The sequence below is a fragment of the Argiope bruennichi genome, chromosome 3, assembly GCF_947563725.1.
Source record: "Argiope bruennichi chromosome 3, qqArgBrue1.1, whole genome shotgun sequence".
NCBI lineage: Eukaryota > Metazoa > Arthropoda > Arachnida > Araneae > Araneidae > Argiope > Argiope bruennichi.
This window is the reverse complement of record NC_079153.1, coordinates 116,133,064-116,159,128: the sequence shown is the minus strand read 5'-3', so window position 1 is coordinate 116,159,128 and position 26,065 is coordinate 116,133,064. Positions and strand designations below refer to the sequence as shown.

The following is a 26,065-nucleotide window of genomic DNA, read 5'->3' as shown; positions in this document are numbered from 1 at the left end:
TAATATTTGGATTATTGCACATATGGTTAAGTTTTATTTATATCAGGTCAGAGTGAAGAATTTTTTAACTGAAATATTTTTCAGTGATTTGTGAATTGCTTTAAAATATAACACACAAAAAATAGGAAAGAAATTTGCACTTAGTTCAATTGAGGGATTTATAATAAAAAATAAAACAGATTAATTAAAACATTTTTTAATTAGCTAGAAACAATTTATAGGTTGTTCTCCACCTTAAGGATTTTTTTTTGTGCCAATTGGGTAAATGAAGTTAATACAACTCAACTATAAACAAAAGGATAAATGCAGACACTAAAGACAAATAGCAAATGTCCAATTATGCAACATATATTGCATGTTATAAATTACCCTGGTTTTGAGATACGTGCATAATTTTAAGATTTCTCACTGAAGCTAGACTGAGATTCAGTTTATTTTTTTAAAGCTATACGAGCCCTGTTTGGAAAATATATCATAATTATGGACTTTTTCCGACGGAGAGACTGACAACTGAACCGATACCCTCTTTTTTACTTTTATAATACATTCAAATGTCAATTTATTTAATGCAAAAAAGAAAGTAATTAATCTGAACTCTTTTTTTTTTCCTATTTTGTGAGAAGAAATAAATTCTTTCAACGTGTGCTGAAATGCATACCACCTAGATTGTATTCTTATGTTGATTGGTTTTGTTTACTTTCTCCTTCCTATATGTAGTATAGAGAGAATATAGCAATCGTCAACAAATTAGAACTTGAAATTTTGACGAATCTCCACATTTTAGACTATTCTGAGTCACAAACACATTTTTGGAAAATATCCGTCCGTCTGTCTGTCTGTCACAAAGATAACTCAAAAACGCTTTGATCTAGATATATGAAATTTGGTATGCGGTCTTTTTTTTTTTTTTAGATATTTATCAAATTTTGAGCAAAATCCTCTCAGAAAGTCTGTCTGTCCGGCTGTTCGAATATAATTTAACCCGATGACTACAAAACGAATAAAGCTATATAGATAAGATTCGGAGCACAGAACTAACATCTATAGTTCAGACACTTTCCAAACTTTCAGCCATATCTAACACAGTACAGTCTGTCGGTCTGTACTTTCAGAAACATATAAACGTGGTAATTCAAAGACTCAATGACTTAAATATATCAAATTTGGTATGGGATTTTGCGATTACAATTGCAGTTTTGTGTCATTTTTTTGTTTCAATCGGTTGGGAAAAATGAGTAAAACCCAAATTCGATTTCCAGATACTATTAATCGCCAAATATCTCGCCAAGGATTACACGACAGATCAAGTAAAAATGATAAATCCACGCCAAAGGCTCATATTTCGTAACTAATGTATGCCAATGACATGCAAGGCATTTTCTGGGATCATATCTTTATTAAAGTGCATGCAAGAAAATTTTGGAGCGAACACTCTCGCTAGTTTAATGCACACTTTGCTCTAAAAAGTATATTATAATTCTAAATTCCAAGATATAAATAAATATCAGATTCATATGCTGTGTATTGAATTCATTGAATTTCTTTCGCTTGAATGATATTTCCTGATAAAATTAAATAAACAAGAGAAAAAAAATTTATATGGGAACACACTTATGCAAAAAAATTTAAAGAGCCCATATTGTTGATTCTTTTTTTATTTTCACAATTTAGAAAATGCACTTTAGACAGAATTTCATTCGCAGTCTAAAAAAAAGGCTCTCGCTTTAGCTAACTGCACCGGGAAGGAGGGAAGAAAGCATTTCTCCGCTACTTCCAGAAATTCGAAAACCTTTTACTTTCTCAGTTCTCGCAAAAAAGCAACGGCGAGGAACGTAATGGAGTTTCTAGAATTGTTTCCGAGTTTTCTTTTCATGCTGATAACCTTGAAAGGGATAGAGAGAAAGGACGAAATATTTTATTTTGTTCCATCTTTTTTCTAAGAAGAGCATCCATGTTTTAAAAATAAACAACTTCTTCTTAATATTAAGGCAATTAAGCTAAGCAGTTGTAGTTTCTAAATGGCATTTTTACAGTTTTTCTCTTCTTAGCTTCTAAAATGAATTCTTGAATAGTAAATATTAAGCTGTAAATTATATAATAAGAATATTTTAGCTTTGAAATATGCTGTTCATTTAGAAAAAATTTGTACACTTGAAATAGTTATGAATAATTTAAAAGACACTTCATTTTTTCTGCCGGAAAAGTAATTTTATAATTCTTTTATGTTAAATAATTTTTTATGTATATAAATTCGTAATGCATTGCTAATGTTTCTTCTCGGTACAATTATTACAATTTTATCAAAGCATATTAAATGTTTACTGTTTCATTTGAGTATAAAAACATTTTACTTGCTATGTAAAATGAAAGATAGGTAAATAATAAACACGATGTTATACAATAGCAGAAATTCTGTTTTCAATTTTTAAGATAATTCCTTAACACTATTAATTTTATGCTGCGACAACTTTTATTAACTGATGGTATAATTTAACTTATAATTTTTAGATAGAATGCTTGCATATATAGGATAAATAAACCTGATTTTTAGAAATTCAAATATACGAATACAAAGTGAGCTTGATTTTCAAAAATGAAAAAAATATATAAAAAAAAATATGAAGAACCAAAAAGCAGTAAATATTCAATTTTCTGCCTTACACTGGAATCACATGAAATTTTACAACAACCCAAATGACAGCTACGTGTGGATTGTTATATATGTAAAAAAGCTATGCTTGTAACACAATGTCCATTGAACACATTTATACACATGATGCCAAGATATTTCAAAGTTAATTATACATTCGACTGAATATATCGTATTTATTATTTAAATAAAAACTTCCCAATTTTGTGAATTTATAATATAAAATATATAAATAAAAATTTACGTTTTTTGTTGTATGTTATTGAATTTTCTGAGTTAAATGACTATTCGCATGCGATGAACATGTAATAGAAGTACGGAAGTACAAACTACTACTTACTAACGGCTTCTATGACGTCAGCTAAGAGGACGCCATCGCAGACATCAACTTGTAGATCTTGTATATTACGCTTATAGCGCCCTCTGTCCAAATAGTGATTAGCCCAGTCGGTGTAGATCTGCAAAAGAAAATGTTCCTTTTTTAGACAAAAAGTCTCATATGGCCATTATTTGTAATAAAATGAATGAAAAAAAATGAGAATAAATATCTAAAATAAGTAATAAAGGTAAAAATAATCTGTAATGAAAATCGCTATTTTTGATCTATAAAAGAACACATTACTATACATATATCTGTCTAAAATGAAAAGAAAATGTCTTTAGTACCTCTATGTACACTCAGACTTTATGACGTATGGGAACCAAATTTGGAGCTATTATGGCTTAGTACTAGTGGATGCCGATTCCACAAATTTTAAAATTGAAATTATTTTGCTGTTTAATTGAGAAGAATAAAGAACAATAATTGTAAATTTTACATGACATTCTTCTTTCTTTGCTGCAACAACGGAAAAGCAGAGTGGTCTCTACTTCGAGAAATACTTGAATTTTTAAAAATCCTCTTTATGATAAGGTTTGAAAAGTTTAATTCTATAAGAAGAGATTTATGTTTTTCTGGGAAATTTAATTTCAATATTTGCAGAACAAGAAATGGGGATGGGGAGGATTGCTTATCGGTTAGTAGGATATAAAAATGAAAATATTGTTTGGAAACTAGATGAATGAAAAGGCACAGAATCTTTCTTTTAACATTCAAATAGTTATTCGTTATGGAATTAAATTTACTGAATCATTGTAGCTTACAAAGCTCTAAGAAAATCAATCCACTTCATTTTCAGTTTATATTACTGAAATCATATTCCATTAATCATTTTGGTTTTAATTTTGGAATGTTTATTTTAACAGAAATGCTTTTAGAATACTTCAATTTGTAATTGTCAGATAATAAATTTGTTAAATATTTCACTTTTTATTTATTTTGATTTTTGAATAATTATTTCCTTGTATATGAGTGTGCATGTATGTGTAAAGTTTTAAATAAATTCAACAAACTAAAAGTACATATTTCAGGTTAAATATTACAGACAATGCAGTTTTTGATTTTATAAAATCAAAAGGTGGGATGCTGAAAGAAGGATTATTTACAAGAACAACAACAAAGATGCATAATTAACTACACTAATGTTTAAAGTAATCAGTTCTTAATGTGTGATATAAAAATATAATGTATGAAGCTTCATTTATGACAGATTTTCTTTCAATTTAGAATTTGAAATTACTACTAATTTATTAAATTTAATTCAAATCACTCAGGAAATGAAAATATTTTTGTGTATTGCTTATTTTATATCTCTTTGTTGTTTCAAATAAAATTCCAATTTTGAAAAGGGATGTAATAATCCTCTCTTAATTATGGGTTCAATTAGATTTATTAATAGAAACATACTAAACATTTTATATCTTCAACATGTAATAATATTCTCTCTTCCGCTTTGTCTTATATAAAAGGCTTAATGAATACAAAATAAATTGTCTACCACACTACATTTGATGTTTATCATGATGAATAATCTCGGTCAGATATGCATATTTCGGTTCTTCATTTCTTCATCAGTAAATATATAATTAGTAATTAAAAACAAAGAGGAAAATAGAAATATGATTTAGTTTCTGAAACAAAAATTGTCAACCAATCACTCATTTAAAAACCGTTTCTTTCAAAACTGGGATATAGAGTTATAGTTTTGGCATAACCGTGACAAAGAGTTGTTAATATCACGTTACGAATTACCTAAATAAAACTAATACAAAATTATTTGATTGAATTTCACTTAATTAAATTATGGCATAATCAATACATTTAACCATTGATAAACCTACAGTCACTGTAATCTCACAACCCATAGATTATTAATCAATTTTTTTTTTAAATCTGAAAGAAATAAATCAAAGCAAAAATGCTCCCTTTAAGCAAACTGCGGTATTGAACCGAACAAACTTTTAAATCTAAACACGCTGTCAAAAACTTGAGTAATTACCAGGTTGAGACACGAATATTTGAGATCGGGAAAAAAAGTAAAAAGTATATAATCCGTGATGTAAAATTAATGAGACGCGAGCAAAGAAAACTCTCTCTGATGTCCACAGAAGACTAAATGTTGGAGAGGGCTGCTCGAAGATTAATGTTTTGAGGTATTTTGTGGGTACACGCAATCGCTCCGTTTTTAAGATACGCTTTTAGGCAGCCACAGATTTAACTGATTACTTGTTTTGTGTTGGAGACCGAGATTTAAAGCGCAGGACGAACATTTGGAATTGTTGGAGAAGAAAGACACGAATAAACTTGAGAAGAAAAAGTTTTTTCTTCTTTTAAAGTGTGTTCATGTCTATATATTTTTTCTTTTATTTGTATAGTTTTTTTGTTTGTTAATAATGAATTTATTTTTCTGATGATCATTAAATAAAGAAACAAAAATATGAGTCCTAAGCAGTCCTTTTACAGTTCATAAAATTTCACAAAAGTACTTATTTTTCTTTTCTTTTCGGCGATATATTTTCCTTTTATATAAAGGTAAACCATTGTAATCTTCAAACAAATTTGAAATTTATTTTGACGAATCTCCATGTTTCAAACCTCCTTGAGGCTCAAAAATATATTTTAGTAATAATATCTATAGATCTATGAGTAAATCTAAAAACACTTTGAGCTAGACAAATGGAATTTAGTACATAATTACTAAGCCAAATTTGTTAATTTGCATTAAATATTGAATTAAATCCATTCACTGGAAATTCATCTGTCTAAAATTTCAAGTACGAATGAATATGATAGTTATAAAACGTAAGAAGCTAGATGAATACATTTTGCTACGCCGATTCCGGACATAAGAAAACCGCATCAGATTTTGAACCAAATCGAACAAGGGATTCACCATATGTTACTCTGCTCTTCCTTATGGATATGAAGGCAGTGACATAAAAACGCAACAATTTCAATAAAGGAAATTTAGTACACGATTTTAGAATCTAAATTATTGATCTTTAAAAAATTAAAAACAAATCTTAAACGGTTGACCGTTTGTCGTTCTCTTCTTTCTCATACATAAAAGAAAAATGCAACGACAAAAAGAAATGTAAATAAAATTTAGTCCACAGGTTTAGTATCTAAAGAATAGACACGAAAATTTTAAGCAAAGCTGTCCACGGGGTAACCGTCTATGTCTCAGTACTTTTGTATGTATGCAAACACTTAAAAAGCTAAAAGTGCAACGACAGGAATATATGAAACTTCGAGTTTGATCTTTTGATTACAATTACAGTTATGTGTCAAAATTTTGTTTCCCATCGGTCGATAAAAGGGGATTTAAAATTCATACATAATTTACTGGCACTTGTGCACTAACCACATATCAGCGATTAATCAACCTCCCCCCCCCTTCCCCACGACAAAAACCTCCAATGCCAAAGATGATCTTTCGTTATTATTGCTCTTGAGTGGTATGCATTTATTGTACATGTACATGTTTTCTTTACTATACTTCAAAGCACACATGTGAAAATAAAATTCTGAGCATTCGTGGCGTTTACGGCCTTTCGCAAGGTCTAGGTTTGTGCAGGAGAAGTGGATAATATTTTGATTCGAGAATATACAAGTAAGTTTCAAAATGACCACTCCTTTTTTTTCAGTTCAATTTCCATTTAAAAAAAAGCAATAGTTAAAATTTAAATCAAATTTTCCTTTTGTTACTTAAAAAATCAAATTATTTTCACTCTTTCAGAAATTTTTAATCCCATGGTCTTTTTTTTTAATAAATAAAGCAAAAATTTGAATTAAAAATAAAATTAATTACTTCATGTTCTTAGAGCCCTAGAATTAATTTATAAGAGGGCTTTTTAGTAGATTCGGAAAATGGGTTATGATTTAGAATTTAGATAGTATACCAAATACCGAATTTCATTCAAGTAGAATGTGATGTTTTTTAGTTACTTTTTTTTTTTTTCAAATATACACACATAGACATTTTTCTAGGACTGACAAAAGAAAGATGTAAAATCATCAAAATTCGACAAAATGTCAAGATTATCAAAGATCAAAATTTTTGATAGCTACAGTCCTTTGTGTGTGTGTGTGTATTTTGAATGCGTGAAAATAAAAAGTACGCCGTCTTTGATGCATATTTATAAGAACAAGGAGAGAAATTTCTCCATATACATGAAAATGAAGAATTCTGTTCAAAGATTTACATTTTGAAACATCTTATGGGCACACTCAAACGTTTTAAAAACATATGCTATTTAGAGAGCTAGAGTTCTTGTTTTTTATGTTAAAACCGAGATACTGAAGAGATTTAAAGTTCGGGAATTTCAAATTGATACGGAATAACCATGAATGACGGTGAAAGTGCAATTTGTCTATTCTAAATAGTTGATAAATTTATATAGACTTTTTCTTCCTTTTTATTGTTTACTAGCCGCCTTTGGCGACCAGCCGGTTCGCCAATCTTAATGTTCGTTAAAATTTTAATAATTAAATATTTTATGCAATTCCTACTTTAATAGCTTCTTCATCAAAACATTTTAAAACTTCAAATTTTGATAGTCATATAATTCACTCATAATATTATAAAGGCCTTCAGTCATAACGTAATATGTATCTCTCATTTTCTGTTAGCACCCGTAGAATTTATGCTTTAAATTAAAGTGGAAAGAATTAATCTGCAATTAATATAATAATATTTTTTACTGAAACAAAGAATTTTTTTATAATCTGATTAATGAAAATAGAGTCACTCAGCGTTTAAACTTTATGGGCACTAAAGAATATCTTTTTCAATTTACGTATTATCTCAAGAATTTGTCAACAAAATTTTCTTAGATTCATCATGAGCAGATCGATTCATTAACAATGTTTACTTTTAAATGCATCAAACACTAAGAAAATGAAACGAATCGTTTAAAATAGACGGTCTAAAACAGGTTTTAAAAAAACTACTTAAAAAACGATGCACTTAAAACTATAAGCATATACAAAAAATATATGACTAACAAATACATTTTAATTACAAAAGCATGCAATGAACCTAAAAAAAATTTAAATCCAGTCCGCATCCGTTGATAATAATTCGTCAACACAATGCGGAATTCAGAACACAAAGCGCATGCGTGAATTTTCAACGCCAGTTACGTAACGCAAATACGTGATTTTTTTTTTACGGCAGTTGGGGTAACGCTTTGCGGATTAGAAATTTTTAATTTCCTTTATTCTGGTTTATTTTAATTCAAAAGTACTTTAGAATGAATCTGAAGGATCGATTAATTAACAATGTTTAATTTTAAATGCATCAAACATTAAGAAAATAAACAGAATCGTTTGAAATAATCCGCCGAAAAATACTAACCCTAGCCTCATTACTGTTGGGAGAAAAAAAAAATCAAAAGCCTTACTCATTTGGCGGTGGCGAAAATGGAAGATTTTTTTGGCGGAAAAGTTGGCGTCGGGGAAAATGGAAGATTTTTTTGGCGGGAAAGTTAGTTTTTAATTAATAATTAAAATTTCAAAAAAAGGGACCCCAGGTGCACATTCCCGACCTCTAAGGTATACATTTACCAAATTTGATAGCTGTATGTCAAATGACCTGGCCTGTAGAGCGCCAACACACACACACACACACACACACACACACACACACACACACACACACACACACATTGAGCTTTATTATAAGTATAGATTATGAATTATTAGAATTGTTTTAGGGAAATTATTTTTTTAAATGAATGCATTTAACATGATTTTCAGAAAATAAAATCCTTGCTATTCAGTATTGAAAAAGGTAATACGCTTGCTATACATGAAATCTATTAATTCGAAATTAAGCTTTTTAAAAAATTATTATATGTTTAAAAATTTGTAATAATAATAATATAAGTTATTTTTGATCATTAAAATCATTTTATAACTATTCAGGATTAGATATTTGTGGGAATAAACTGAAAGATAATCGAAAAAAATGTGTACCAAATACTGCGTTTTTTAGCGTTTTTCAAGAATTCAAACAATTTAAAATCGGTAAATCAGTTAAAATTTACAAACGCTCTTCTCCTGAAAAATACAAAACCAACATTTAGGAGCGGAATTTCTATTGCATATTCAAAAATTGGAAGTATATTCAAGTGTTTTGAAATATATATAAAAAATGAGTGGATGGTAAGTAGTAGAGGATGTTATTCAGAATCATGAAAACTGTTTTAAGATAAAATCTCAGAGGAGGATTCCATTACGATATGAAAGAAAATATATTTGATGAAAAACTCTTGTTATTATTAAATCATATCGACAAAGTATCGATGGAAAAGCACTTCTTGAAAGCGAATTCAATTGTTATCAAACATTATACTGAATATTACAGTATCATATCATTTAAAAACCTAATCAATATCGTCCTATGATCTAGGCATAACTGTATACTCAATGAGGAAATCTGAGAAAACTTCTTTGCCTATGTAATTTCTCTTTATGTTATTTCTATTTATGTAAATTCTCTTTTCAAACTGCACAGTCATCAGACGATAAATGGGCAAAGAATATTTGGTACAGATTAAAGTTTCATAAAATATGGATCGCGACCCAAATCGGTCAAATATATGTATTTCAGAATTGCGGAAAAAAAATTATGTTTTTCCCTTCTGAATTAAAAAAATAAAATGCATTCAAAAAGATCTCGCACTAATTTGGAGTAATTTATTAGAATTTTCAAAGTGACTCAATTTCATTATTTATAATTATTATTTTTTATAAATTAATTTATAATTATCTATAATTTATATTTTATAATTATCTATCTATAATTATTAATTTATAATTATCTATCTATAATTATTAATTTATCAGTTGATATATTACTTTTGTAAGTTTAGATATCAGGACTCCAGGATTTCAAATGAATATATATATATATATATATATATATATATATATATATATATATATATATATATATATATTGATAAGGAAGTGGTTTTAACTTTTTGAGGGAAAAAAAAGAAAACGAGAGGGGGAGCATGAAAAAGTTTAAGAAACGTTGATATTTGCAGAATGAATTTTAGAAAATCCGTGATAATTAAATTACAATAAAAAGCAGAGATTACTTAAATGATATATTCGCAGAGAAATGTCACAAGTATTAGATATTTTAAAGAAATATATTTTTTTTACACCTTCTAAATATCTTCGAGAAAACTTTTAACTTATTAACTAGCAAGGTGGCCAAGATGTCATTTTAAAATTGGCTGCTTGAAAAGTGCCAGAAATATCTCCGTGCAACCTTTACGCGCACAAACTTTCAGCCATTTCTCGATGTATTTTTAAAAGCAAATTTTCAATCGTAGTCAAAATCTTTTCCAAGATATGATCCACCATTGCCATTACTCATTACCTAAATGACATTCATTCCTTAATCCTGAAACTGCTTACGTTTCTGCGTTCAGATTAGAAGCGGTCCGAAACTTTGTCACATGCAATGATTAATGGGAAGAAAAGTTTCTTGATTAATGAGTTGAATGATGGAGCCCCCGGAGAATTGCAGGACGACGGATTTTGCAGAGAGACTTTGTCAATGCGTGAGCTGCAGAAAGAAAGGTTCTTTGTGCGATTTTTTTCTCTCTTTAAAGATGCACAGTTGGGAAATGTAATTGTGTAGATACAATCTCTTCTTTAGAAAGTAATTATTCCTAGCATGTGGCGTGCGCACGATATGGCTAAAAGCCTTCTTGTGATATGACATTGTTATACGTGTCATTCAGAAATTTCAATACTTTTTCAGTTGTAAAACTAATGGGAATGGTCTTCTCGCGATTTTCTTATATACTTTCTAATAAACTCGACAGGTCACCTTAAATGGCACTGGCATTCAATAGTTATGAAATATCAACCTTTGACATGAAAATTTTTACTGAATATATCGTGTCATCTTTGGCGAATGAGTTGGCGATTAATCACTGGCATGCATTAATTGTATGAAAAATCGGATTTTTGTTGTAGATACAATTTTCTCTAAAAAAATAAAGTACTAACAATGATATCAGTTGCTCAAGGGTCAAATGTCGCATGCGTTGCACCAATTGGATTTTAGAATTTAGTACATATTTTACAGCAGAAAAATTGTAAGTTAACAATTAGTGTAAGCTAATATATAGTTATATTTATCATACGACTGTGACTCTTGAAACCGAAAACAAAAATTTGATATTAAACTGTATTCATAGGCACAAACTTCCATTTCAAATTTGATATATTTAAGTCATTGCGATTTTAAATCATCGCGCTTACATGTTTTTGAAAGTACAGACCGAAGGCAGTCAACACATAGTTGGATTTGGCTGAAAATTTGACAGGTGCCTGCACTACAGATGTTAAATCTGTGTGTCTAATTTCATCTATTTAGATCTCTTCGTTTTGTAATTATCGTGCAAACTTATATTCGGACAACCGGACAGACGCACTTCCTCTAAACAGATTTCACTAAACATTTGTCAGAAACCTGCAAATTTGGTGCAAAGACCTTATACCAAATATCACCCGTCTAGTTCAAGGCTTTTTTTAAATTATTTTTATCACAGGCAGACTGACGGATATTTTTCAAAAAATGTGTAGACCTCAGGGAGATCTAAAACTTGGAAATACGTCAACGGAGCTTTTTTTTTTTTTTTTTTCGTTTACTATGTTTTATCTATACTACTTATAGAAGGAAGTAAAAATGATCACGCTCTTGTTGCATGAAAAATATAAAACTAAGGACAAACGGATGTCAAATGAGTAAAAAGGAAAATGAATCTAATAAAATTAAAGCACAGATGTCACATACGTAGTGCCAATTTGATTTTAGAATCTAGTGAATATTTTACTACAGAAAAAGTCTAAGTTAAACACTAACGTTAAGCGTAAGTTAACGTGCCGTTATGTCCATCATATGATTGTGATGTCATCTGAATAAAATCGTTTCTGAAGCCATGATTTGTTAAATTTGCAATCAATGTTCCGAATTTCGATTTATCAATCTTATCAATCTTTATTAATCATATTTACAATTTGATAATTGTAGAATAAACTGAGAACAAAAGTTTTAGACTGCAGTGTTCTAGCGGCACCATCTTGTTGCTCAGATTGGAGAAACCATTTCCAGACTTCATTCGACAGACGTTCCCCAATTCATGTCAAATGCCCCATTGAGGGGAGGGTGGTTACAATCCTTAATTTAACGATACAGAAACCTGGAGAATAAAATATCAGCTAAGTGTCATATTCGTAATCTATTCAAAAGATTTTAAGGACCATCTACCTGTAGCTTTAAAGCAGGTCGCCATATGGTTTAATAATATAGAAATGATTGCCATGTGTAAAACAATTTTAAATGAAGCAGCTTTGAAGCAGAAGAAATTGGTTAAAGCTATTGAAACGTAACGTGTAATTAGTTTTTTTTTCTCTGGAAGTTTTATTTTTATAAATTTAATTAAAATATTTTTTTTTACAAAAAAACTCATGTTAATATATAGTTTTACTATTTTACTAAAATAGCACATAAATCGTTTTATTTGTTTAAATGAAAAGAAAGTTCAGAACTTAGAACGTTTAAGAAAAGTATAATAAAGAAACATTACGCAAGAATTCCTAATACAAGGATCACTATTAAGGATAATTATCTATTGTCGAATTGCCGCAATTAAGCCATTATATTTAATAAAAATTGTTTGAATGCAAACATTTGCAAATGTAAAAAAATGAAAACTATTCTATTAATTCATAATCTTGAAAACAGCTTAGCTTATAAAATGCCAAGTTAGAATTTAATATAAGTTTTGAAAATTTAACAAACACTTTAATTGTTCATATAGTAGTATTCAAAATATGTATACAATTTTGGATTCAATTGCACACATGGAATCGGTATTAAGGTTTTGTGAAAGATAATTTGACATCCCGTTTTACATTAGCTCTAGCCTTGTTTTGGAGCAAAATTCGTAATTACGATCATAGTGAAGTGTCGAGGAAGACACGAGAGTATCTCTCTTTTCTTCAAATTAACGTACCACATCAGAACGAAAAAATTAGATATATAATAGCATCCAGGCCCACATTAAATGAGCACCAGACCCCTCACGATAGATTTTCGGTGAAATTTGGACATCAACCTGATGTAAATACGGTGAGTTCCCTCCTGAATCTTTTGAAAGAGGAAAATAAATATGTAACATTTAATTATGGAAATGTATTGATTTTAAAATGAATCGATTTTTTTTCTTAAGCTTTCAATGATATTATTACGCGAATATCTCTAAGGTTATTATAAGAAAAACAATTTTCTTTATTTGATGGCTCGATTAATATACTTTTACATGAATAAAACTTACAATATGCTATTAATCAATTAAACCAAACATCGATATTAAAGAACTTTTATACATGCCATCATCTTTAGATAGTTATGTCTGGATATTCAATTAATAAGAGAGTCTATTCTAGGAAAATAACTTTTGTTTAAAAAAAAAAGGATCCAGATTCATATCAGTGCTCATGTAATTGAAGAAGTACAAAGAAGATTGATTAAAAATTATATCTCCAAAAATATTAAAAGACAGAAATTAATGTCAAGATAAAAAGAAATATTAGGGAAATTAGATAAGCTTTTCTTTACTACAATAATTAAACTACAGCGCTCCCGACAGGCAGAAGGTTTTTAATGAAAGCAGCCTTCCGAGCAGCGATCTTTCTCCATTTCAATGAAATTTCCACTTACCTTGAGACTTTAATTAGAAGTACAAAAGGCAGATTTAATTAAGCCTGAATCACGTGTAAGGAAAGTCTTGAATGCGGCATTTTGGTTTTTAATAAAACCATTTGCTCGAAGGAAGCCAAGTTTCTTAATTTAGCCCGAAAACGAGCGTCATTGTTATGCTAATAGGGAGACATAGACTTGACGTTGGAATTATTATTGCACGGAATCGGTTGTTGTTTATTTAATAATCAGCTGTATTGTGGCATTGAAATTTCATTTTGGCAGATATTGCTGATGAAAGCGAACAAGCTTAATAGATTAGTTTAATTTCGATTTGTTTTGCCTCTAATCATTTATTTATTAACTAAGTATTTCAATCGTATCTCATTTATAAAACTATTTATAACTTTGGGTTATCATGATTCAAAAGGTAAAATTGGGGAAGGGGGTGAAAGGGCGATCATTTGGAAATGGGCGATTAGACTTTTAGATTATTCTCTTTTCAAACTACTCGTTGAAAGTACTATAAAATCTCATGTAATTTGAATGATTTTACACACAATACCGCTTCATGCCCCTGCAACTATAACCCTCTGGTTATTTAAACACTGTAATGAGCATGATGTTGGAGAGAGACATGGAAAGACGCTCCTGTTCCCTGCGACTATTGTTCGAGATCTGACATTTATTGATTGAAATTTGGTAAAGGGATTTTAATATTGGATAAAAGAAAACTGAAAGCAATGAGCTGTTTGAAATAAAAAAAAAATGGGTAGTAGCTTTGGCTTGTAAAGCAAACCATCCGAGATAAACTGAAAACTCGTGCTAATTTACATAAAGAGACTTACAGTTTGTTTGTGATTACAAAATTCAGAAAATAATAAGAATATTAACAGAAAATTAGAAAGAATGATTTTACAGCTAAAAATATGAAATTTGTGCAAAATCTTTATTTTATCATGCTTAGTAGAGAGGTAACTACGTTAAAAAGGCGATTTTTTTTAGAAATGAACGTTTTTTTATTTAATATTCTTAATGTTTGAACAAGTTTCTCTATAAAACAATTTCAATTTTGTTCTTAAGTCATTTTTTGGGAAGTTATACTGCTTTGTTTACTTTGCATTTATATATATTTTTATGTTATTTTATATCTTTAGATGTTATTATTTCAAATTGTAATCTTTGGTAAAAATGTCCTTAAAAAAAGTCCTCTTAAATTAAGAATATTATCCATATTTTTTGTTCAAATTTGGCATAATAGTTTTTCAGTATATTCTGCAATTCCTGAACTAGAAAATAAGTAATATATTCATGTAGAAATATTTTATACTTGTTTTAGTTCTTCACAATGTGGAATTTTTTTTTTAATTCAGGAATTAGCTCAATATTTTTTAATTCAAGAATTAGCTCAATATTTTTTAATTCAGGAATTAGCTCAATATTTTTTAATTCAGGAATTAGCTCAATATTTTTTAATTCAGGAATTAGCTCAATATTTTTTAATTCAGGAATTAGCTCAATATTTTTTAATTCAAGAATTAGCTCAATATTTTTTAATTCAGGAATTAGCTCAATATTTTTTAATTCAGGAATTAGCTCAATATTTTTTAATTCAGGAATTAGCTCAATATTTTTTAATTCAGGAATTAGCTCAATATTTTTTAATTCAGGAATTAGCTCAATATTTTTTAATTCAGGAATTAGCTCAATATTTTTTAATTCAGGAATTAGCTCAATATTTTTTAATTCAGGAATTAGCTCAATATTTTTTAATTCAGGAATTAGCTCAATATTTTTTAATTCAGGAATTAGCTCAATATTTTTTAATTCAGGAATTAGCTCAATATTTTTTAATTCAGGAATTAGCTCAATATTTTTTAATTCAGGAATTAGCTCAATATTTTTTAATTCAGGAATTAGCTCAATATTTTTTAATTCAGGAATTAGCTCAATATTTTTTAATTCAGGAATTAGATAAGTACCAATAAGCTATATGCAAAATTTTAAGCAAAATTTTTGAAACTTCTAAATTAGAAGACTTTTGCTTTATATCTGTTTTTTTATGCTCTTTTTTAAGCTCTATTTTTTCAATTTTTAAGACTTACAACTTAACTGGTATATTTTGGTCTCGTAGATATTTTTTTGAATCTTTTTTATGCAAATATTTAAAATTTTAATTATTTTAGGGAGCTTTTTAAAATTTCATCCTGAATAAGTCACATATCTTAAAAATTCAAAATTTATTTCTCAAAAAAGAAATTGAACTAAGAATAAAGGAGATGCTACATAAGATGACTGGGGAAAACGATATTAAATTTTCTAAATATTTACACAAAATTGTAATAAGACCCGATAAATAGGGTATTGTTACCCTTGGAGTTTTCACTTGGACTGTAGAAATTTATTTTGATGTCCTATACATGTTTACATAATTTAAATTCAGATTATATGCAGTCAATTCTATCAGCTAATTACATCTTATTTAAGATAATCAGTCACTAATAAAGAATGATGGGACCGAATATAATTATTACAGATTACATCCCCAAAAATTTGACAGGGATCAAAAATCCCACCTCTGTATATTTCAATATTCACAGCTGCGCTAATAAAATTATATAAGTCAATGCAGTCATTGCTAAATTACTTGGCTGCAGTCTGTATTATTCCATTCACATAGATCTCTTCAATCCAGCGCAATCCACAATCCGAAACATTGGGAGATAAACAAGGGGTTTATTTGATAATAGTCCTCTTTTATGCAATCTGCCACTCACAGTATATTTGAATGGTTGATTTACTACAACTGCGATGAACTCTCTTGCAATGCCAGGAACTCTCTAGGAATCAATTGATGTCAGATGTATATCTGTTTTGGTAATCATTGTTGAATAATGGTCCCGAGATTATTGCGGATATTTTCGACTTTGATCTGGTTTTCTGCATGCATTACTAGTATCTTAGATACATTTCAAACTCTTTAACATAATGATTTTGGCTGTTCTATATCTTGATAGATCGGGTTAACATCGATCCTGTATAAAGTTTTTACATCTCACCTCATTTCACCATTGCATGAAATGCTTTCTTATTTTATGTTTACTTACTGTCCCAAAAATTTCATCCAGTTATTAGTACAATTCTATACATTAATAGTTGAAGCACCATTTTCATTCCTTACCACGCATGCTTAAAGAACATGGTTCAATTTTCATAGGTAGTGAAATGAATGGCATTAGACCCATCACATGAGGCGAAGTTGACATTCTTTTCATTGATCTTAATAATATTAATATAAACACCATTTTATGGTTTTTCTACCATTCCTTTTTACCGATGTATACAAGAGGTATTTTGAGATGTAATTTTGAACTATGGTCAGGTGACGAGGATTTCATTTAAGCTGGTCAACACATACTTTTCAAGCTTTCTTGTCGATTCAATTGCATTTTCGCTTTACCCCAAGGGATATAAAATGCTCCAGATAAATCTAAAGAGCAGAGTTTTGAAAGAATCGGGCTTAGAATCTTCCACATGCCTGTTTTAAAGTCAAGTGTGTGCCTATATCTTGATTTGGAAATTGTGTTTACGTTTCCTTTGTCGAGGCTTCCTTGCACAAAAATTTGCAGAAGCTAATGGATAAAATTGTGCTTCTTTTGCCTGAAGAACATTTTCCTCGTAATGCGATAATTTTATATATTTGGTCTTAAAAATTAAAAAAAAAAGAATTGATAATAAGGGAACAAAAATCAAATTTGACTAAGATTCTATAACATTTTATTTGATTTTAGATATAACCGTGTAACAATATAAATTCATCGCAAAGTAATCTATTTTTTTAAGTTCATTCTTGTCTTAGTTTCTCTTATATTTTTATTGGGTAAATGATGGAATATAGTCGTTAATTTTGGCATTAATTACATAGCCAACGGAATATTTTGAATATTTTATTGCAACTAAAATATTTTTAATGTTTACTTTATTGAAATACTTAACTACACAAATAACCATACATATATTAAGGTTCACAAATAATCACATTGTGTTGCAGAATTAGCATGTTGACTATGACATCTGAAACTGGTTCTAAAAATTAAAAAAAAAAAACAATTTAACCCTTTCTAGAGCCGTGGAAAGTATGCTTCCCACCAAATTTATCAATCTTTATACGAAATTATGTAGGTTGGTATAAGTTCTGACAATTTCAGAAACTTAGATGCTTCAGTTCTGTATCTCAGACAAAATGATGCGTCTTGATTTGTTACTTGATTATTAATTAACCAAATTAGTTAATCAAATTAAATTTATCTAATAAGCTAAATGAATCCCTGTTCGTCTAATTCAAGCCTAAAAATATTTTAACATAATATGACTAGAAAAAAATGGCCCTTTAAAGGGTTAAGGTATCACTATTACATTACAACCATAAATGTGCATGTGCTTTAACATATTTCTGTAGCTTGTTGTGATGTGCTGTGATTTTATACTCTTAATAATTTTTCAAAAGTAAATTTTCAAGTGAAACTTGATGTGAATCAAAGAAAATTCGACTCCATCGCATAAATAAGATTATAAAAGTCCTTTATAAGGAATAAAATCCACTTATTCTATAAATTTTTTTAAATGACATTATTAATTATTATTGATTATTTTATGAGATAAACCACAAAAAAAACTCTACATTTTGCATCTTCAATATTTGTGATTTAACCCTGTCTAAAAAAACTTCGAAGAAAAATTATTTGCCAGTTTTTTTTTTAAACACATAATGAAAAGATAATTACATTTCAAAAATAATATTGTTTCAAAATCTACTAATATGAAGAGAATCTCGCAATTTTAACCCAAAAAAGTATTCCATTAAGGTATATTAATATTTTAAATAGATTAAATATTTATCTTATGAAAGTTTAAGCAGCTTATTCCCCGTTTTTCAAAGCTAACCTCTTTTATTCCTGGCCTAACAAGACATTCAACGCTATGCGAAATGAATAAAAAAAATATCATAAAAAAGAATTTCTAAATAAAGTAAGAATGGAATATTAGCTTTTAGGTTTAAAAAAAATCATTTACTTAACTTACTCCAAAATTTAATTAAAAATTCAATATCGCTGTAATGGTATCTGTGTCATTATACCAAAGAAAAGAAAAGTACTTCCAAAAAAGGAACGAGAAAGAACATTATTATGCAATAAAAAATGGCATCAATTCAGACCTTAGAACAAACAAACTGCAGGCACGGTTACAGTGAGAGCACAGAAGAGGAGAAACAAAGACCTTCTTAATATAGAATTCAATTAGGCGGGGACTGGGGATTATGGGTAATCCTAGAGAGGTGGTTTAAAGTATTGAAAAGGTCTTTGAAGCAGTTTGCTGATCTCGGTAAATACTGAATGTGAATAACCCAACTTGAGCTTTTAATTCTTTCTTTTCTTTAGAAAAAGAAAGTCAGGAAGAAAAGAAGTGATGAATATGTAATAAAATATAACAGCAATGTTTTTAATATAATGTTCACCATTCACTTCAGGATATTTAGAAAGATTCTGATAGACTAATTGTTGTATACATTTATGTAAAATCAGAAAGAAATTTATAGGAAGAATAAATAGAATATAACTTTCACATGGAAACAATAAAGTGGAACTTTACAAATTGATTTCAAGCAATATTTTTTTAAGAACTTGATTCGTATTTTGAAAACAGTATTACCTAAGTTTATGTTTTATATTAAATAAAATTTTAACTGATTCTTGTAATTTATTTCTTGTAACTTTTTAAAATTTTTAAATTTTTTTCTAATATTTTTTATGAATTAAAAATTTTTCGATTTTATTTTTAGTCAAACTGCCTGACTTCCTCTTAATGGATTCCATTCAAAATTTGACATAAATCTAAAAATTTGGCTTGATAACAAAAAAATTTGCAAATTGCATCTATTTGTTCCATTAAAAATTCAGAACATTTTTAAATATTCGTGCTTACAGACAGACCTCAAGAGGTTTGAAATGTAAAAATTCGTCAAGAGATTGATTTTTTTTGAATAAAAATTCTCCATGGTATTGTTCAACTGATTAGCACAATTTAGCAATAAATTTTTCGATAATAATTTGTTTACTAACTTATGTAGTAAAAATTTAGCAGACAAGCTTCTTTAGGGAAAATGAATGGAAAAATTTAATTTATTTTCCACAGAATAAAGTTCCTTGAGAAATGAATGATTTTCAGTTCAAATTTATGAATGAATTCAATTAAAATTACAACACAACCAAATGCCAGAAATAGTGAGTTATTTGACATCCAATTATTTGTTGTCTAATTCAGATGGGTTTAATTAGATATTGCCGCATTTTCAAGCTACAATAGATTCATTGTAGAAAAATTTCTTCACTTTGAAATGTGGGCGTTAATCAAATATGCACACTGCAAAATTTCATACCTGAACAACTCAAAGGTGTATGGCATTTGGCGGATTTTTGAACCTGTCCATCTGAACCAAATCTGTGTACTTAATAGGTCTTCAAGTAGATCGAGAATGCACGCTATAATTGCCACTATGCCATCGCAATCAAACTATGCTGTGATGCCACATTCATTTTCTTACAATATGCACAATTGGTTCACAGAAAAAACTAAGTTTGCACATATGGTGTGTTTTGTGTTCTCCTGAATTTGCTGTATTAAGTTCCGGAACCAAGATCTTTGTCCAATATTAATTCATTTTCTAACAATACATTTTCTCTAAATAGAAAAAAGTTTCGTTGTGTTACTTCTGCGTTAAAACTTTCATTGTAACACAAATAGTGTTACATATGGACTTCTAAGGGAAAAGCTTCTAACACAAGAAAGCTTCATTAGAACAGATTAAGTCGTCAGCTGTTATTGATTACCGTCATCAGTTCTATTTATTCACTAGATAAAGAAGATAATATGATATACAAGTACACGGAAGGGGGGGGGCATAAGAATTAAGGTCTCCCTATTTAGAGGGCTTAAGAAAAGTGTCTGAATATTAAAGCGAATGTTGAATGCATGTGGTTTACATTTAATAACATAAAATGAAGAGGTAATAAAGGTCCAACAATAAATTAGAGAAGAAATACAAACTATCTTTTTTATAAGCATAATTCATCCATCGTCATATAATAAATCAGCAATAGCTGCAATACATTATAATTAAAAATAGTGAAAGAATGTGCTATAGACACATAATTATCTTAAATTCCAAATGTCATTTTAGTGTATAAATATAAGTTAAAGCGCGATCAAATGCCTTTGAATAAAAATGATTATTTAAATAAAAGAATTTTTTTAATAGACCATGTTTTAAAACGGACTAAAAGATATACAATAATTTTTTTTTAATTTTATACAGATTTATAACTCAATAACGAATGTCCTGGAAATTTATGGTTGTGAATTTTCAAAATTCGCAGTCACAAGTTTTCAGGTATCCATTATTACATATTTAAAGTTTCAAATCTCAAGCTTATCGGGAAGTTAATTTAAAATCGATTACAAAATTTGCACCGAATACGCAAGTAGACAGAGCAGAAAGCAAGTTAATAAAAATGTGTCAAAATCGTCATTTTTACCACATTTTTTTTACTGCGTCATTTATTTTTTCTTCTGCACTGAAATATTTGCTGCTGAAATATAACACTCTTATAACCACAGGCGTTTTTACTCTACATTTCTCTAAAGAAAGACATTTTATTTATGTCCACTTGTCTTTATATATTTGTAGTTCATTGTGATTTTTTTAATAATGATGGTGATTAAGGTTTACACGCGTCCTCAATTACAGTTAATCACTATACAAAGCAAAGAAAAAAATTAAAATTAAATCTATGATCGCAAATTTCAAGTTATCATGTGAGAACATTATTATTTTTTAAGTAATTATTTGTCTTAATTTAAATCATTAACCAGTTTAAACCGGTTTGAAACAATCACGAGATAGATCTATCTAAATCGATGATAATTTTTCTAAACTTTCATTTTCAATTTCTTTAGCTGGCAAACAAAGTTTTGGAGCTCAAGCGATCTTGAGATGAAATAACAGCTATGATGTCATAGATCTAAGTCAACCTTTTAAAAAAGCATCTGCTGTCAAAGAAACATACATAATAATACAATACTGGTAAAAGCAGGTAAAAAATATGCGATTAAAAGATGTAAATTGCCATTTATGCTTTATTCATTGCCTATGCAATTTCGAGCTTCAAAACCCCATAACCAAAACATCGTGTTTTCACATGATAATAATTAAATGCGAAATGCATCTGTAAGTAGAATCTAGCAATACAAAAAATATTGCGAAATTTCATGTAGTTATGCGATATGAATTTATCAGCCTACATCCACAAGTGGCTTAAACATATGTTCGCCAATATGGATTCATTACGTTCAATTTTATTCAAGTTTAGTTATGAAATAAATTAAATTGAAGTTGAAACCATAATTTTGGACCACGGTTAGGTCAAGAGAACGGAAATATGGAGATAGCAATCTTTTATATTTGATATTGGGAAGAAATCATTAAATTCAAAACTCGTGAAATTTATATGGAAAATTTTTTTAAGTTTCCGTTGTTAAGTTTATTTTTATGGAAATTGTTAGCTCTTACTCTGCGACGAAGGAATCACTGTTATTAGAACTCATTAAATTCATTTTTAAATTTTCAAAAAAATAAAAAAATTGAAATTAAATTTATTTTTATGACAAGACCTGCCTTGCTCTTATTCTCCAACAACTGACCACCCGAATTTTCGTAAATTTTTCGTCCATGTTCTTTCTTTTTAATTTTTGATCATTCTTCATTTTTGTCTCTTTTTTAGATACTAAAAATTTGATTATTTATAGTTTAATAACTTAAAAGTTCTGAAGCAGCTTTTTTTTCTAATAATGCTTATGAATTATTAAAATACATATAGACGTTAAAATAATCAAAGTAATAAAAAAACTTTACAATGATATGTTTTAATGAAAAAAAAATCATAGAAAACAGATTTCATTAAATCAAAAGTTTTTGGCAATCTTTCAACTACTTTCTTTAATGTAAGATGGTCGATACTTAATTCGACTATCCTACATTAAAGGTTATAGATTCGGTTATAGAGAGCTTGGTGTGATTTTGAATCCTGCGCTGTATCTCTTGCTTTGTAATGAAAATATTAAATAACCAAACATTAATTTGTGTGCTATCATATATCCATAAAACCGCTATGATAATCGACTGATCTATAAAAAGAAGTCGTAACTATAGCACAATTTATACTAACAACTTTCACAGTATTTGATTAAATTAATTCCGAACTTAACAGTGATACTAAAACAAGAAGTGAATATTAACATAAAGACTTTAAACATATTTCCAGCTAGAGTATATCACAATCTTTGAACATCTACAGCGAACAAAAGGGCTTTGGCGGCCTTTATTGTAGCAAAAAATAACATTTAACCCGATTTTCCCCTAAGTAATCAGCGACGTTTATTAAGAGAGAAGCGAACTCTAAACTAATGCCATAAAAATTCATAAAATACTAAAAGAAATAAACATGATGACAGAGAGTGTCTGTTTTGGAAATATTGATATTGTAACTACTGCTTATGAGCGAAGGGAAGGAAAGCTCACTAATTTGCGCACCCTTTTGTTGCACCCGAAACATTGTTATTTGTCTAACAACTCACTCTTAACGAGACCTAGAACTCATTAAAATTTGAAAGCTTTGTTCTTTAAACTAAGATCTGACGAAAGCGCTACTTCGGGGAAAGGTGCCGGGAAAATCTTTTCTTTTTCTTCTCTTTTCCATCGGTTAAGAAAATGTTCTTCAGTTTGAGCTTAACATGATACTTTGTATCTTTGTAAAATTCGGAACAAAGGGATCCGTTAACGACCATAATCCTTTTGAAGTAGAGAAACGTTAACTGAATTTCTTATTAGGCGATTATCCACTTATTCTTAATGTTTGAAGAATTTGATAGAATCCTTCGAGATATAGAAATAAGTGATTGATTCATTATTAACTTCTAAAAATAGCATTGTTATTTGTTTGAAATATTATTGCTACAAAACTGCTTTAAAGAATCTTTCAAATGCTAATTTCTTTTCTATTTTTTTTCAAGTTTTTTGGAAGCGACTATCCTATCTTTTTACAGAGAGAGACTTTTTACATTTGCTGCTCTTGGTATTCGTTATTCAAAAAACAGAAGTCTTTTCTGAATTTGAATCCCCAGATGTTATTCAACAAACTACCAAATCTATTAATTCTGCTTTACGGCATCTTCGAATAAAATTCCTAAAATAATCACAAAACAGTTATATAAACTGAGTTTTGCTATTTTCTAACGAAGAAAACATTTTTCAATGCATATTTGCAGGCAATTCAGATATAAGAGCGAGAGAGACATTTTCGTACTCGGTCCCCAGTAGAAAATACTTTAAAAATCTAATTTGGCTTTAAAAACGCGGAATTTAAGATTAAAATGTCTCAAATTCACAATGTTCCTTAAATTGATATAGAGTGTACTTATACCTCTTTCTTCATGGAGTAGAATGAATTGTATGAAAGAAGGAGGGCGAAATATTAAAATATTGTTACGAATTTAAATTCTCTTATTTGGTTTCATAATAAAGGAAGAAGTAAAAATTCACGATGTCGGAGTTTACTAAACCTTTTCATTTGACATTTACTGAAAGGGAAGTAGCCTGCATTGCATAAAATTAAATATATTAACACAGTATAACATATCTATTATTAAAAAGTTTTTACGAAGAAATGGAAAAATAGTCTAATATGTAAATCTGTAAAATAAATATGTAAATATGTATTAAAAATATGCAATTATTTTCATCATAAAGTTTTTTCAAACCGATTCATCCACATGAATCATATTAGAGTTATCATATTAGATATATAATTTAAAATAAGGAAGATGAAACCTTTAAGAGCTAATCATTCTAAAAATTGAATTTAATTATTTTTTCATATCAGTTATAAATGTATATATATAATTGATATATATCCATATATAACTGAATATATGCAACTGATTACATTGATATATATGCTATCATACTAATAAGTAACAAAACTGTGAAATCTGGTTACATTTTATTTAAATCCAAAAGAAATAATCTGGAACATTCTTTCTCCTTTAAAAATGAAAGAAAGAGTCGAGAATCGAGAAATTTCGCGGTATATCCAGGATTTTTAGTCACCTGAATAAGTTCTCTTTTTTCAAAAGCAGTTCTTTCACAAATCTCAGTTGGATTAAAAAACAACAACAAATAAACTAAACAATAATATACAGTAAATTAACCCTTTCATTTGCACAATTGCTCAGAACAGCATGTGTTCCCATTGGTCCTTATGGGAGATCTACAACTCCAAATGCTTTATATGGATATTGAGGGCTGGCATTCATACAAAGATTTCCGAGTAGTAATTAAAATAAATTTGTGAAAATAAATACCTACCTAAGAAATAATTAAATTAATATTAAATAATTAAAACAAATATCAAAAAATTAATTATATTAAAATTAAATGATTAATATAAATTTTTTAAGAACATGTAAATGGATTATACTTATTCTATTTATTTAGTATGCCCATACTAAAAAAATTTTTACAGCAAATTTTCATTATTTTCCAATTAAAAGGTTAAATTTAATTAGTCAATGACTAGGGTATAAAATTATTAGAATGATCACATCGTCAATAGATGGTGCAGTACATATTTCTATGTTTCAAAGAGATGCAGAAAGAATTATGCCAATGATTCAAATAAAATTCTATTTAAATCAATTTTGATTCAACTACTTTTAATATATTAAGATCATATTTAATATTTAATCAAGGGTAAGAAAACATAATTCCTTATGCGACTGACTTGAGTTGTCATTGTTTGTACTTAAATGCTGTTTTCACACAATCAGTTTTCAGCAATTTAATTTTTTTGACTTGTTTCAATTTTTTAAAGAAAGAATAATGTAAACGACTTTTTTACTTATTTCCTGATGTACTAGAATTTCGAAACTTTGTATATCTTATACATTCTTGGTGATAATACGCAATTTTAATATTTTCAAAACTTATCAACTAATCAATTTTGTTAAATATTGATTCAGTATGAGAAGCGCTATCTGGTATTGAATTATATAAAAAATTGATTACAAGATTCTGATATTTTTACAAACGGATTATAAATTAAAGTTCAAAAATATCAAATCAATTAAATAAAAATGACTAATCTTTATTAATAAAATGAATTTTGAAAAATTACTTTTATTAAATTTATTT

At 28.4% G+C, this 26,065-nt stretch overlaps 1 protein-coding gene across 3 annotated transcripts in view; it reads right to left on the bottom strand.

Annotated features, from left to right (window-relative positions):
• The window catches only part of LOC129964016 (neuron navigator 2-like), a 654,345-nt gene that overhangs the window by 527,606 nt on the left and 100,674 nt on the right, over window positions 1–26,065 (bottom strand). For all 3 annotated transcript variants that reach the window (XM_056078676.1, XM_056078675.1, XM_056078677.1), the window contains exon 2: window positions 2,991–3,108. In XM_056078676.1, coding sequence (XP_055934651.1) covers window positions 2,991–3,108 — 118 coding nt within the window. The remainder of the gene's footprint in view (window positions 1–2,990; window positions 3,109–26,065) is intronic.